The sequence below is a fragment of the Vombatus ursinus genome, unplaced genomic scaffold (genome assembly GCF_900497805.2).
Source record: "Vombatus ursinus unplaced genomic scaffold, bare-nosed wombat genome assembly UNPS02014821.1, whole genome shotgun sequence".
In the NCBI taxonomy this organism is placed as follows: Eukaryota; Metazoa; Chordata; class Mammalia; order Diprotodontia; family Vombatidae; genus Vombatus; species Vombatus ursinus.
In genome coordinates, this window is record NW_020954599.1 from 45764653 (window position 1) to 45778779 (window position 14127).

At 37.0% G+C, this 14127-nt stretch overlaps 1 protein-coding gene across 2 annotated transcripts in view; it reads right to left on the bottom strand.

Moving 5' to 3' along the window:
- Positions 1-402: 402 nt before the first annotated feature.
- Positions 403-14127, bottom strand: part of GALNT7 (polypeptide N-acetylgalactosaminyltransferase 7) — a 172372-nt gene continuing 158647 nt past the window's right edge. Inside the window, exons 3-6 of one of the 2 annotated variants that reach the window (XM_027837349.1) lie at positions 11775-11941; positions 5626-5756; positions 5244-5323; positions 403-589 (exon numbers count right to left, since the gene is read on the bottom strand). In XM_027837349.1, coding sequence (XP_027693150.1) covers positions 403-589; positions 5244-5323; positions 5626-5756; positions 11775-11941 — 565 coding nt within the window. Of the gene's footprint in view, positions 590-616; positions 917-5243; positions 5324-5625; positions 5757-11774; positions 11942-14127 lie in introns of those variants that run through there. The other variant, XM_027837350.1, reaches the window with a different exon arrangement.

A 14127-nucleotide genomic window follows, 5' to 3' on the forward strand; every position in this document is an offset into this window, starting at 1 on the left:
ACACTCTGTATTTCATGTTACATATGACATCCTTATTATGCTCAAAAGAATTAAAATTTGACTACAACTCTCATAGGAGAGGTGGAGAAGGAATGATTTCATTCAATGGTGCTTGAAAACAAAGCTCTCATATCATTATTTTTTCCCCCCTGGGAAAAAGCAAATTTTCAGTTAGCACATTTTGGGTAAAGATTTCAATTTAAGTGCAACAAGAGAGAAGCAGCAAAGGTAATTTTTTGCAGTAGGTAGTCTAATTACTAATGGTGTTAGTAAAAGGGAATGAAGCTTTTTTTTTTTAATACATCTAATATAGCACTGAGGTTGTTAGTAGCAGAATCTTAGTTTCACACAAGTATTTAGAAGATTAATTTCTGTTAGAGAGGAACATAAGTTACTTAGTGATTACCGATAGGGCTCAGTTTTTGTCTTTCTCATTGTCTTCTCCCGTTGGGTCAGAGGCACTCTCTTCCAGAGCAAACTCCAATCCCACGCTCCTCTAGCGTACCCATCTTCGTCACCACCCCCTTGGGGTATAATTTTAAAATTGTTGGCATCTATGATATCTATAATCGGCACAGTACATACGGTTCTGTAGTGTAGTGATGGTTGCAGGAAAGATGAAATGGAGGGGTATGGACCCATATATTTTACACGTGTTCATGAGGAGGGAAAAACAAACAAACCACTTAGAGAAACACTTGACTTCAGAAGAAAAAAAAACAATGTTCTTTACCGATAAGGCTCAGTTTTATGTTTTCTTTTGGCCTTTTCCTTGTGGCTTAGTGGAATACGTTTCCATAGCAAACTCCAGTCCCAGGCCCCTCTGGCAAAACCATCTTCATCCCCACCTTGCTGTGGTTCAATGGAATAATCATTCCCATCTATGTAATCTATTAGAGGCACAGTACATGTAGTTCTGAAACATTTACAGAAAATGAAAAAGCATTTTAAACTCAAGAACTGAAAACTACCTAATCTAACATGTCCCATGATGCTGTCAAATTTGTAAGTTTGTCATAATCTTCTAAATCTAGTGGCAAACAGATTAAGGAACTGCCCCACTGGAGGAAAAAATGGATTCCCCTTTTCTTTTTGACAAGGAAGGAATAAAGGAGGCCAAGAGTGGGATGCAAGGACATACTGGAAGGGCAAATAATCGAGTTGTTGAGTTTGTTAACAATGCTTTCTCCTTTACGTGTTCTTCTAGGCACTGAAGCTTGTGACTAAACCACTACCAGCCTGTCACTTCCCTTCCCTGAAAACAAATATGTGAATGAATGAGTTAGGGAGAAGAGCTTATAGCACAGCCTTGGTTGTTTCTGTTCTTGTTGATTTTATTCCTTCAGGGCAGTTAATGGAGAGATGGACATTAGCATTTCCTACCTCTGAAAAAAGACTGCCAGGAAAGGTACAGAACTACTACTTTTCTTGAAAAGAAACCAAATTCCCCCTACCCTTGCCCTAATCCACCCAATCTCCAGCAGGGGAAAGGAAGGCCCAAAGCCAAACAAAAGCAAGGAATGGTCTCCATGTTTAAAGCAGAGTATCTTGCCTTTTTTAATTTCATGGAAAGGCTGCCCTGGATAGAAAATCAAAAAGATATAAAATTTAGCATTGAAAAGATAAATATTATCCTTGCTTCACTCCTCTTATCTTAAAGAATTTTCTTTATTTATTTACTAAAATAGAGATTAGCATCTTCCCTAACCATGTAGGTACCTGGCATTCATTATGCACTACTGTGTTCCAAGAAATGTGCTAAGTGCTTTACAAATATTACGTTATCTTGAAAGTACAGAATCCAAGTGGGAAAAGAGCCTGGGGAGTTCTTAACCTGGGTCCATGAACTTGTAGAAAACTCTATTTTTATAACATCATTTAAATATAACTGGTCTCCTTTGTAATTTTATGTATATTACTTTATGTATTTAAAAATATTATTTTGAGAATCGGTTCAGAGGTTTCACTAGACAGTTCAAAAAAAAAAAACATTAAGACCCCTTGCTCTACAATGATGATGTGGGAGAAAAACAAGGAGAATTGTTTCTCTTTGAGTTTTCATTCTATTCTAGGTGACACAGTAGATAGAGTGCCTGGCCTGGAGTCAGGAAGACCTGAGTTAAAATCTAGCATCAGACACTGACTAGCTGTGTGACCCTGGGCAAATCACGCAACCTGTTTGCCTCAGATTCCTCATCTGTAAAATGGGGATAATACTAGCACCTAATTTCCAGAGCTGTTTTGAGGATAATTGTAAAGTGCTTAGTACAGTACCTGGCATATAGCAAGCTTCATATAAATGTTAGCTATTATTATTATTCTCATTACAATTGCCCACAAGGAGGGCTAAAGGCACTGTAAGATTAAAGGAATTCTCCCAGAATTCTCTGGACTGTCACTTTCTTATTGCCCTTAAGAGAAACCCTAGGTTCACAGATTAGGATCACAGATGTAGAGCTGAAAGGAAATTTAAAGCTTATCTAGTCAAAGCCTCTCATTTTACAGATGAGGAAAGTGAGGCTTAGAAAAGAGAAGTTATTTACCCAAGATCATTCAGGTAGAGAGCCAGAATTTGAACTGAGGTCCTCCAATTCAAATCCATAACTCTTCTCACTATACCACATTAGAAAGAAAGTTAGCTCTACTTTTTCTACTTCACATTTTTAAAGTAACTTCTGCAGAAATGGTATCAAAGCATATTTACGCTATGCTAGACATAAGGCCTATTTTCAACTAATTAACATGGTCCTGCACCTAGTATTTACTTGAAAAAAAAAAGTTATATTCCTGTTCTAAACCAAGTATTATCTTGACTTTACATGGCGTCTTTCAGGGGGCTTCAAGGCAGTTTACATATTAACTAAACCTCAATTTCTTTGCAAAGAGAAATAGGCAGGGATTTCCTGAATTTTGTAAAGTGGAAAATGAAGACAAAAGGTGAAAGGAGTTGTCTGGTGAATCAATGAAACAGATCAATCTCAAATTCTTGATGGGTTTTTTTTTTCACTTCTGATTTACTTCCTTCTTCCACCAAATTATGCCTCCCCTCATAAGCTTTAAGCCATATAAACATTCCTTATAACTCTTCAGATTTTTTTATGAATGATCAATTCCTAGTAACATCTTAAAAGTCTGGATCAACACTTCAAAAGTATTAGTGGGCTTTTTCTGTACCAGATTACTCTAAAATAGTATGAAGAGGTAAGATGGCATGACCAGGGTTAAAGAAAAAACAAGTATTTCCAGGGCTGAAATTGTGTTGTTAGGCACAAGCTCAGAGGGGTTAAGATTTCTTACAAGTCTTACTATTATTTTCTAAGTATATCTACATATAGTTCCATGTTTATTTTTTTCTTATGTAATCTTTTATCCTTCTTCTATCAGAGCTTAGTATAGTGCCTGGCATACAGTAGACACTTAATAAATGTTGATTGATTCTTATTCCTCAAGCAATTTAAAGTGCATTTTGTGTTTCTTTTCTTTTCCCTGGAGAGGTCTAGCAATGGCTGGCTACTGATTGTGCCAGCAAACTTTTCTAAGAATGTAATTTTCTTCTCTAAATTAAGGGGAGGAAAAAGAAACCAAAATGTAGAACATTTAACATCATTTAATGAACTACGATCATATCTTCTACCAAGTAATACATGAAACGAGAAATCAATAACAGACTCTTAATGAAACTGATGCACAGATGCATGACACAGTAGAAAGAGCCTTGGCTTTGTTACTACCCCATCCTTGACACTCTCTGGGTGACCTTGGGAAAGTCACAAACTCCCTGGGTTTCAGTTAACTCACTTGTAAAACGAGAGGGTTGATCCAGATGGTTTCTGAGATCCCTTCCTGCTCTAGATTATGAGGTTTTGTGCTAATTCCATGATTTTTTCCCTTTCCAAGTTCACTATAATTTTTTTTAACCCTTGATAGGAACCTGAAAAATATCAATAGGGAAAAGTGAGGTCCTGGAAGGAAGGAGGGTTCTTAATTTGTTCAAGCTAAGCCACTTCTAACCATTAAAAGATGCCACTATAATGGCATGTCTGGATTTAGCATGTTTAATTTTCCTGGATTCCCAAAGAACTGTAGTTGTGGCTTAGGACCATTGATGCCTTTAAGAACAAGCTACTGCCTTCTAATAACCACCTAGAAAGTCTTGGAATTGAGTAATGACATTAAATTCTAGAAGGTCCTTTAGGTTCATAAGCAGAGGTGAAGCAACTATTATAATTCTAAGTTAACAAAATCTCTTGAGGAAATTAAAGACCTAACCTGGAAAAAATTTTAAGACACTGGGGTTACTGGTCACTATCTCACATTTAAAAAAGTAGTGTACCTAATAGAGTGTTGGGCCTGGAGTTGGGAAGATCTGAGTTCAAATATGGTCTCAGACACTTACTATCTGTGTGATGCTGTACAAGTCATTTAACCTCTGCCTCAGTTTCCTTAACTGTAAAATAAGGATAATAATAGCACCCAATTCCTAGGATAGTTGTGAGGACCAAAAGAGATAATATTTTTAAAGTATTTAGTACAGCGCCTGGCATACAGTAAGTGCTTAATAACTGCTGGTATACTTCCTTCCTTCCTTTCTTCCTCTGTTCCTCCCTCTTTTCCCTTCCTTTCCTTCTCTCCTTCCTACAGCAAAAGTGGTATTTGAAAAGAGGATGGAACAGTGGGTTTAAAAACTTAAGAAAGGCAGGTATGGCAAAGAGAATAGAGCAGAATGTGGAAACTGGGGTGACCCCAGGTAAGTCATTAGGTAACTCTCCAAAATTCTTATTTGCAGAACAATTTTGGATCTGCACTGGTGGTGAGTTTTCTCACTGGGAGTTCTTACGTTTCCCACTATATTCCCTTTCCAGGACTGGAGGGTTGTACCAAGGAAAGTGCAGGCCTGGCCTCCAAACAAAGAAGCTCACTTCAAAGCATGGTCATTTTAAGTCTTTCTGATGCCCCAGTTTAAATGGGGATATTTAAAATTATTCTTGGGTAAATGTACTTATAAATGAAGAAAAGGATTTCTACAGGTTCATTCTCTATTGGAGAGGGATCTCTAAGCTTACCTCATAAATATCAGATATTATATCAGTCTGGTATGATCTCCCCTAAAAAATACCAGTTGGATAAAATGGCAGCACTTAGGACAAACTGAAATAATGAACTGAGCCCTAAGAAGCTGATTACTTTTAAACAAGAGGAAAAAAAAATCAAACAAACAAAAAGAGAAGAAAAGTGTTTGTTACCTGTCCTTAGATATAGGAGCTATAAGTGGTGCGTACCAGTTTACTGCCACCTCACAATGGGCATCAAGGTATATCAGAACCTTTAAAAAGAAAGAGGCAAGGTGATAGAACACAAATTACTTCTGCATATGTACCACATCACACATCATTTAAAGACAGAGATAGCATTACTTTAAATTGGGATACATGCGATGTCTGTTTAAACTAGTATTCCTCATTTGAATAAAAGATCATTTAAACAACAATCTACTTGGACAAGCACAATTTATAGTTTTCATCAAACGCTTTAACACTTCTAACCTCAAAAGATCTCTGTTTTCTTCCCTGAGCTCTGTGAGTGAGTCTTCAGTGGAGATGAAGCTATACATGAAATTTCTCCTACCTGTCCAAGTTTGGCCTTGTGAGCTCCAATACTTCGAGCCTGAATTAGACCTTCTCGTCTCTCATTTCGAAATACCTTCACCAGGCCATTCCACTGCTTAATGTACTCATCTAGTCTATCTTTTAAGTGTGCTGTGAAAAAATGGGAAAAAAAAATACACAAATATTGTTAGTTAGGTTTATTTTTATAAGTTAATTCTAACACCATTTCCCCAGGAAATATGGATAGGCCATAGAAAACTCAACTGAATAATCGAACTATAGCTACATAGCTTTGATGGAGACTGTTCATACAGTAAGAAAATCCAAGTTATATTGCTTGCTGTATTGATTTAAAAGGAAAACAATAAAAACAGAAGTGCATCTATTTGGTTACACCTCAGCTTAGTATGCATTACGTAGGATTAGTTTTCTTAACAAGAGTGAAAAATAAGCATAAGGCTAATAAATGTTAAAAGAATCATAATTATTATACTTATTTTTTGCCAGTTTAGACTTTCAGTTGGAGTTAAATTCTATAAGCTTTGGAGAATACACAGTTTGCTTTGAACAGAAACATTAGCTCAAGATTTTTCAGGATGAATATTATCTGCAAATATTATATCCATTCATTTAAATATGACTATAGTGTAGGCTATTTATCCATTACTTTCTCGACTTTCTTTGATCTTTCTTTTTATTAGAATTTAATCCATTCACATTTATAGTTATAATTGTTGAGTTTGTGCTTTCTTCCATTAAACTCATATTTTTCCTCTCTTCTCTCCTCTGTTTATATTAATCTGATCCTGGCTGGATTACTTTTTGTTTTGTTTTGTTTTGTTATTTTTTGGTAAGGCAATTGGGGTTAAGTGACTCGCCCAGAGTCACACAGCTAGTGAGTGTTATGCGTCTGAGGCCACATTTGAACTCAGGTTCTCCTGACTCCAGGGCTGGTGCTCTATCCACTGTGCCACCTAGCTGCCCCTGGATTACTTTTTTCAAAAGCATAGTGTTCATAGTAATCTGTAACATGAGATCACACAAAGGGGTCCCTGGCCAAGAAAGAGAGCAAAAGTGAAGGTGTATCGCTTTCTTCGTACTGCAAGTGTTGGAACATCTACAGTCTTCATTTGGTGGAGAAATTTTAGCATGCTGCAACAAGTTTGATCACATTATGCCAATGTTTCCATCACGACTTCCCTCTGCATGAAAACAGGCTTTGTTTATATCCCTAAACACACATGTGATTGGCTGACTGTAGGCAGAACTGGTTTCTGGAAGCTTTCATAATAGCTGGCTTGTAGACACACAAAAATGAGGCCCAGTTTTGAAAGAGTCTAAAAATTGGTCCATAAATATACTACCACAAAAAAAAAACCCAACAACAAAAAAACAGCTACTTTGAGAGAAGAGCTGGTTGTTTAAATGAGCAAATCAATCTGGACATACATAACAGTCACTTGGCTCATCTTCAGAAAGCCTGCTAGACAGATACCCATATATAGGTACTTACACTAAAAAAGTTAAAGATTTCTATTAATACATGGGTTAGTTATCATAATCATTTAATGAGTATAAATAAAAATATTCTAGCATTGATACCTCCCCCCTAGGAAAATTGGGGCATTTCCCTATTTAGTAAGGGTTTGATTTTTTTTAAATCAGTGACTTTATTAATGAAATTACTAACTCAGCACAAGAAATAATTTATTGTTTTTATGTCCTTCCTGAGATCCCTTAGTTGTTTTGATAAATAATTAATGTAAAACTAATCTCTATTGCCAGGAACAAAGCTTGGGGGTGGGGGGTGGGGTCTGTTCTTCAAATTCTAAGGTTAGGCTATCCATGGCCCAGGATGCAACATGAGCTGTGTAGTCTAATGATTGCTAAGCCACAATCCAATTAAAAACAAAAACAAAACCAAACAACAACAACAACAAAAAATTCCCGCTGATTTAAGACCTACTGTGTATAGCAGTTCAATATCAGTTCGGAGGGATGCCTCCAGTGGAATGCCCTAGAAATCTGCTGTTTAACGTTTTAATCAATTTCTTGGATAAACGCATAAAGCAGACTTGTGAAATGTGTAGGATGACACAAAACTGGTTTAGTGAATATACTAGATGATAGAGTTAGGATCCCAAATGATCTTGAAATTTAATGGGATTATGTTTTACACTTGGGTTAAAACAACAAATAACAACCACCACCAGGCTTCAGATGTGCAAAATGTCTGACATGATTAGATAGCTGTTGGTCTGGAAAGAGATCTGGAGGTTTTGGTGAACAATCAAGGCAGCCCTAAACACTATAAGAATAAGGAGGTGATAATCTCATTTTACTCTGCTATGTTAGGTCCTAGGTGGTACTTTTCAGAGAGACACTGATAACCTGGAGAGCATTCAGAGGAAGGCAACCAGGATGGTGAAAGAACTCAAGTTTCTGCCACATGGGGCCTGGAAGATTGAGTGAAAGAACTGGGGATGTTTAACCTGGATAAAATTAGACTCAGGAAATAAAATGGTCATCTTCAAGAATTTGAAGGGTTGACTTATTCTTTTTTGGTCCCAGATAGAAGATACAGGTGAAAGTTGTAAAGAGTCAAATTTAGGATTAAAGTAAGGGGAGATCTCGTATTTATAACGAATGGAATGGGCTGTCTTGGGAGACAGCAGGTTTTATTTTACCCAGAGCTCTTCAAGTAAAAGCCTGGGGATCACTTGGGATCCCCAGATTTAGAGCTGACAGGCACCTCAGGGTTACCCAGACCAACCCTATGATGTGACAGATAAGGAAATAGGAAGTCCAGAGAGGTAAAATGTTTTGGTCACAGAGATAGGCAGAGAGCAAGGATTTGAACCTAGATTTCACAACTTTAAATTCAGAGCTGTAATGCTTCTTATGTAAAATACGGTGTAAAATGGATTCTTTTTTTATTATGGGTTAGACTAGAAGGTTGTTAGGGCAGACAAGTGGCCCAGTGGATAGAGAGCCAGTCCTGGAATCAAGAAGACTCATCTTCCTGAGTTCAAATATAGCCTCAACACTTACTAGTTGTGTGACCATGGGCAAGTCACTTAACCCTGTTTGCCTCAGTTTTCTCATCTGTAAAATGAGCTGGAGAAGGAAATGGCAAAACCACTCCAGTATTTTTGCAAGAAAACCCCTAATGGGGTCAGGAAGAGTTGGACACAACTAAAATGAATGAATAGCCTTCCAACTCTGAAATTCTATGATTCTATGACCTAGAGGTAAATAGATGGAGAGATACAGACACTACAAGTGGAATAAACAGAACTCAAAAAAAGGGAAAGCACTGAGGGATGGATGTAGAGGAATGGTCTGGAAAGAAAAGTGTATAACAGGAAGGATGCTTACCCCTCATCCTGGTCCCATGAGTACAAGGGAGTATGTGTGTGTGTGTGTGTGTGTGTGTGTGTGTGTGTGTGTGTGTGTGTCGGGGGTGGGGGGGTTGGTTGTGAGTAGGGAGGGAACAGCCACTAATGGAGTGGGTTTTCCAGGGATGTAGCATCCTCAGGGAAAATCCAAGTTTCTCTTAAATAAAGGTACTAGGATGCTGGTCAAAATGTTTAAGGAAAAACATGGGTTCCAAAGATCGGTACATGTTAAGTGATGAAGAATGGCACAGTAAAAGGGGGACAATGGCCCATAACTCTTCTAGTGAGGACATCCTATTATTTCCATCTTCCAAACTAGAATTGAGAAGAGTCTGTTCATCTTTATGGATTTCAATTTACTTCTTTATAAAGTAGGCTCATCATCCTTCCTCCCAGAAGCTTTATATTTGGAAATGCTTTGACCTTTGAAGTAAAACTCCAGGAAAAAGGACTATTTTCTGAATTTAAAAATGGAGACCAAAAGCAACCTTTCATTCAAACCTGACAAATCAAGTACTGTGTAATTAATAGACATATGACTTTCAGCTTTTACAGTTCTTTGGAATAAAAAAAATGAACTTAAGATCTTGTGTCCTTCAGGTAAGAATCAAAACAGAAACATGCCAAGATTTGCCAAAAAGTTGGTTCTAAGTACTTTGAACTACATGTACTCGGAGCCACATTCAAAACTAAACCTTAAAATTATGGGGTAAGGGCTAGGTCTGTGACTTCATTGGTTTAAGAGGTATTCCAGATGAGGAAACGCCATCTTCCCAGGCACGTTGGCATCTTCTTTACAATTTATAGTCTTCGAACCTCATTGAGAGGTTAAAATGACTTGTCTAAGATCACATAGTCAGTGGTAGGGCTTGAACCCAGGTCTTCTTAGCTTCAAAGTCTGTTCTTTACCCACCAGGCCATGTTGCCTCTCAAGTACATTCTAAAAACACTAAATTAAAAATATTTCAAGAAACAAAAAGATTTATTATAAAACCTTATACTTGAAATAGGGGGAAAAACAAACCCTGCAAACTACTGTTCTCCTTTTCCTTCGAGGTTTGTTTCTGGATTACAAATCTTTTAATGTTTCTTCATTTTCCTTTTAGGACGCTCCTTTTTTCTATGTGTATTTATTAACAAAGGGGACTTTCCAAATCTTTATGACCTGAAAGGTGGTACTTCCAGTTTTAATGCCGTTTTTGTGGACTTTGATTTTTAAAAAAAATTCTTTAAATAATTTTCAAACACATTTTCCAAAAACAATTGTTTTCTAGGGCAGTGATTCTTCCTCTTACTAAGGATGCCTTTGCCAATTACCAAATTATAATATTCTAAATTAAATGCACTTGCTACTACTGCATTTAAAAAAATACAGTACGTTCTAACACACAGATTTCAAAAATTGAGAATCAGTTGCACAAAGAAAGGGAGAGGAAGGAAGTGGGCAGGTTATGTTTCTATTTCCTTCTGTTGGTGGTACCACATGAGTAAAAGATCAGGGTTGTGATTGCTACTTTACAAAGATACTAGAGGCTGTGTAAGCCCCTAACCAAATGGTTACCCTTATTGTGGGAGTGGTTAAATTCAAATGTTGGAGAAAAGTGTTGTCAAGCCTAATATAACTTGAAGTTAGGACTAATATTTGTCTAAAATGTGTTCCAACCACTTAGCAAGTGCTCAATACATTAGGCACTTACTGCCTGTTTGTCTACATTTACTAATTATGTTTTCATACCCTATACAATCTGACCAATGTTTTTAGATTTTATCACATGGCACCACTCTTTCTGGGCAAGGAAAAAAGAAATCTAACTAAAACCTAGCTTGTTGAGTATTTTCCCCAATGTGCATTCAATGAGAAGAGACAAAATATTTTGATGCTGTTGAGTGGGCTGCCTACTTGGCCAATTTCCAGAGTCTCACTTAACACTTCAGTGACAAAGGAAAAAAAAATAATAAATACAAGTCTGGGTTTATTTAGAGTCCAGGCTATATTTGTCTTTGAGTAGGAACTCTCTATCTCTCATTCTATATTTTTGGTGTTTGGAATGCACATGCAATTTTACACTTGAGAACAGTTGTTGGCAAAAAAATATGCTCCTATCAAAAAAACTAGAAAACCATTATAACAATATCTTTTTTTTTTTTTGTAAAACTGTTCAAAGATTAACCAATATTTGTTCTTAGAAGTGGCTCCTGAAAAGACAACAGATATTTTCATTTTATTTAAATGTTTAAATCAAGTTTAGAACAAAATGAATTTTAAGAGCAGCTTCTTATAAACCTAAACTAGAAATACATTTTCCCTATCAAAGTCAATATTGATAACATCAATCAAGTGCCAAACTCCTAGGCAGAGAAACAGGTCATGATCTCTGTTTTGGCAATTATGGATGGATTCAGCATACCATTATAACACAATTGAGACGGTAGCATTTTTAAGCTGTTCAATAAATTTCCTTTATTATTAATTTCTTATAGAATCTAAGGCCAAAAAATTGAGGCAAATCTCTGTCCCTACCAAAAATAATTAGTCATTCAAAGACTTCTTAAACTGACCTACCTCAAATGACTCACTATGACATAAACCGATAGTTTCCTTTAAAATCTCAAATTTTTTGACTTTATAAAAATCCATTTATCTTCTATTCTTGGAGGAACCCACAGCTTAGAAAAGCTAATACGTTTCTAAGGTCTCATTTTTAATATTATTTGGACAATTAAGTTTTTTGAAGGGGGAAAATATAATGTTAATTCTATAATTCATTACCTTTATTACTAAAATCATCAATTAACACAATTTCTGCCAAATATTTCCTTGGTGTCCTTTTAATTACACTGTGAACCGTTCTCATGAGAGTTGACCATCCTTCATTATGGAAGACAATGACAACACTGGAAGTGAGCAGGTTTTCATCATAATGCCAATACTTGCATCTGTGAAAAGATTGTAATCGGGTTATTTAGAGGCATTCTATAATTGTCAGTTATAGCTGAACAAACACAATATGCCCACTAGTTCCAATTTCACTAAGATCAAGTTTACTGGGGAGATTCTGTCCTATTGACAAGTCTATATACAATACTGAATGAACACAAACATTTCTGTTTTAATAGAAGAGCGTGGAGGGAGGGAGGGAGAGAGAGACAGAGACCGAGAGAGAGACAGAGAGACAGAGAGAGGCAGAGACAGAAAGACAGAGAGAGGCAGAGAGGCAGACGGAGAGGCAGAGGCGAGGCGAGGAGAGTCAGACACGTGTGCATTATGGTCTAAAGTAAAACAAGGCATTCCAATTAGACTTCATTCCTAACCAGCTGGCAGCAGCAGCTCCTGCTCATTAAGGAGCTCTAGCTGGTGAATTCACTTAGGAAAGGGCTATTCAGTGTCCTCAACTCATGATGCCTGAGAATGCTGTTATGATAATTTCTCAGTGCTTTTCCACATCCATCAGTATCATTTTATATGACCTGGTTTGTTGAACTTCAATCATTATTTTATTTTTCTGGTTCTGAACTTAAGCAAGAGGAGGGACGGGGGTTATTGAGTCATATAGAGTGTATGTTTAACTTGCTATGAGGAAACCACCGTGCAACTTTGTTTAAAAAACTCTTCCGTTACGTTCAAATGTGGCTAAATGTTCAGAAAGACGAAAGGAAACTGGTTGCCTTGAACCAAGTTCTAAAACTGCTTGGGATTGCTAGGTTGACTAAATGATCTTTAGCAATTCTAGATTACAGACAGGGAGTTTCAAAAAAGGGGGGGGGAAGGGAGTGAGTGGAACTCCCCCTGCCCCATCAGAAGTTAACATCCATGGAGTTTGGTGCAGACTCAGAGATTTGTCTAGAATACTGATAAGGAGTCTTGAGCAGCAGGAAGCCAAATTTCTTTTGTAGACACTGTGTAGGTAACCAGAGCTAGTGAAAGGTAGCAAGCACCTCTTTGATGCTAAACTGGAGTTAAGATCTTTCGGTTTAAAATTCTCCAGTGCAGCAGGTTGAAGGGGTTAACAGACCTAAGTGCAGGTCCAAAGCAAGAGTTAAAAACTGGGTTAGCTTCATCACAGATTGAGAGCAGTCAAAGTTTAATGGAAGAAGGTTCTTAATTTCTTCATAGGAATTGGGATTTCTTTTACTCTTGCTTAAAATTGTATTTCTGGGGGATGTGTTGGGATGGGAGGGTGAACTGTCAAAGCCTGATGAATAATAATTCAGGATGTGCTCACAGAATTGAATTATTTATTTAGAAAAATATCCTCCTTGACCCCCCTACTATTTTTGACACTACTGACTACCCTTTCCTCTTCCATAGCCTTTCTTTTGCTTCAGTGACACTCTCTCTTCTGATTCTTTTCCTATATATTCACTTGTTCCTTAGCACTCAGGATCATTATCCATCACCTGCTTCCTTATCATTCCTTACCCACCACATCCAGTCAGTTGTCAAATTCTATCAAGTCTAACTCTCCAAAATGTTACTCATGTTACCCTTTTCCCCACTCTCTGGTCCAGGCCTTCATCATCTCCCACCTGTACTGCTAGGTTTTTGTTTTTGTTTTTTTTCCCTTTCCAATTTAGTAATTCCTTTATTAAGGACCTAGTACAAGCAAATCACTTCTCATGCAAAAATCATTAGTAATATGTGAAAGCTTGCTTACCCTCACTATGTCTTTCATTCTCTCTCTTTAAAAAAAAGTTTTGTGATGTGTTTTGTTTTCATATTACATTTTCAGATTATCTCCAACCTGAGGGCTCTCTTGTGACAAAGCAAAATGATTAAGTAAAAGTAATGATAATGATCTCTCCTGAAAGTTCATTTAACATTCCATACCCTCCATCTCTCTACTTTGTGTGTGTGTGTGTGTTTTTTAATTAATAGAAATCTATTATATATCTCCTTCCCAATGAAATGACCATCCAGTATCTTGGAGGACCAATGATGAAACGTTATCTGTCTCCTAGTGATGGGATTTAGGATGCAGGATGAGACACATGTATTTACAACAAAGCCAGTAAGAAACACTTTGTTCTCTTTGACTATGCCTATTTGGAGAGAGAGAGACAGAGACAGAGAGAGAGAGAGGGAGGGAGGGGGAGAGAGAGAAGGAGATGGGGGCAAAAAAGAA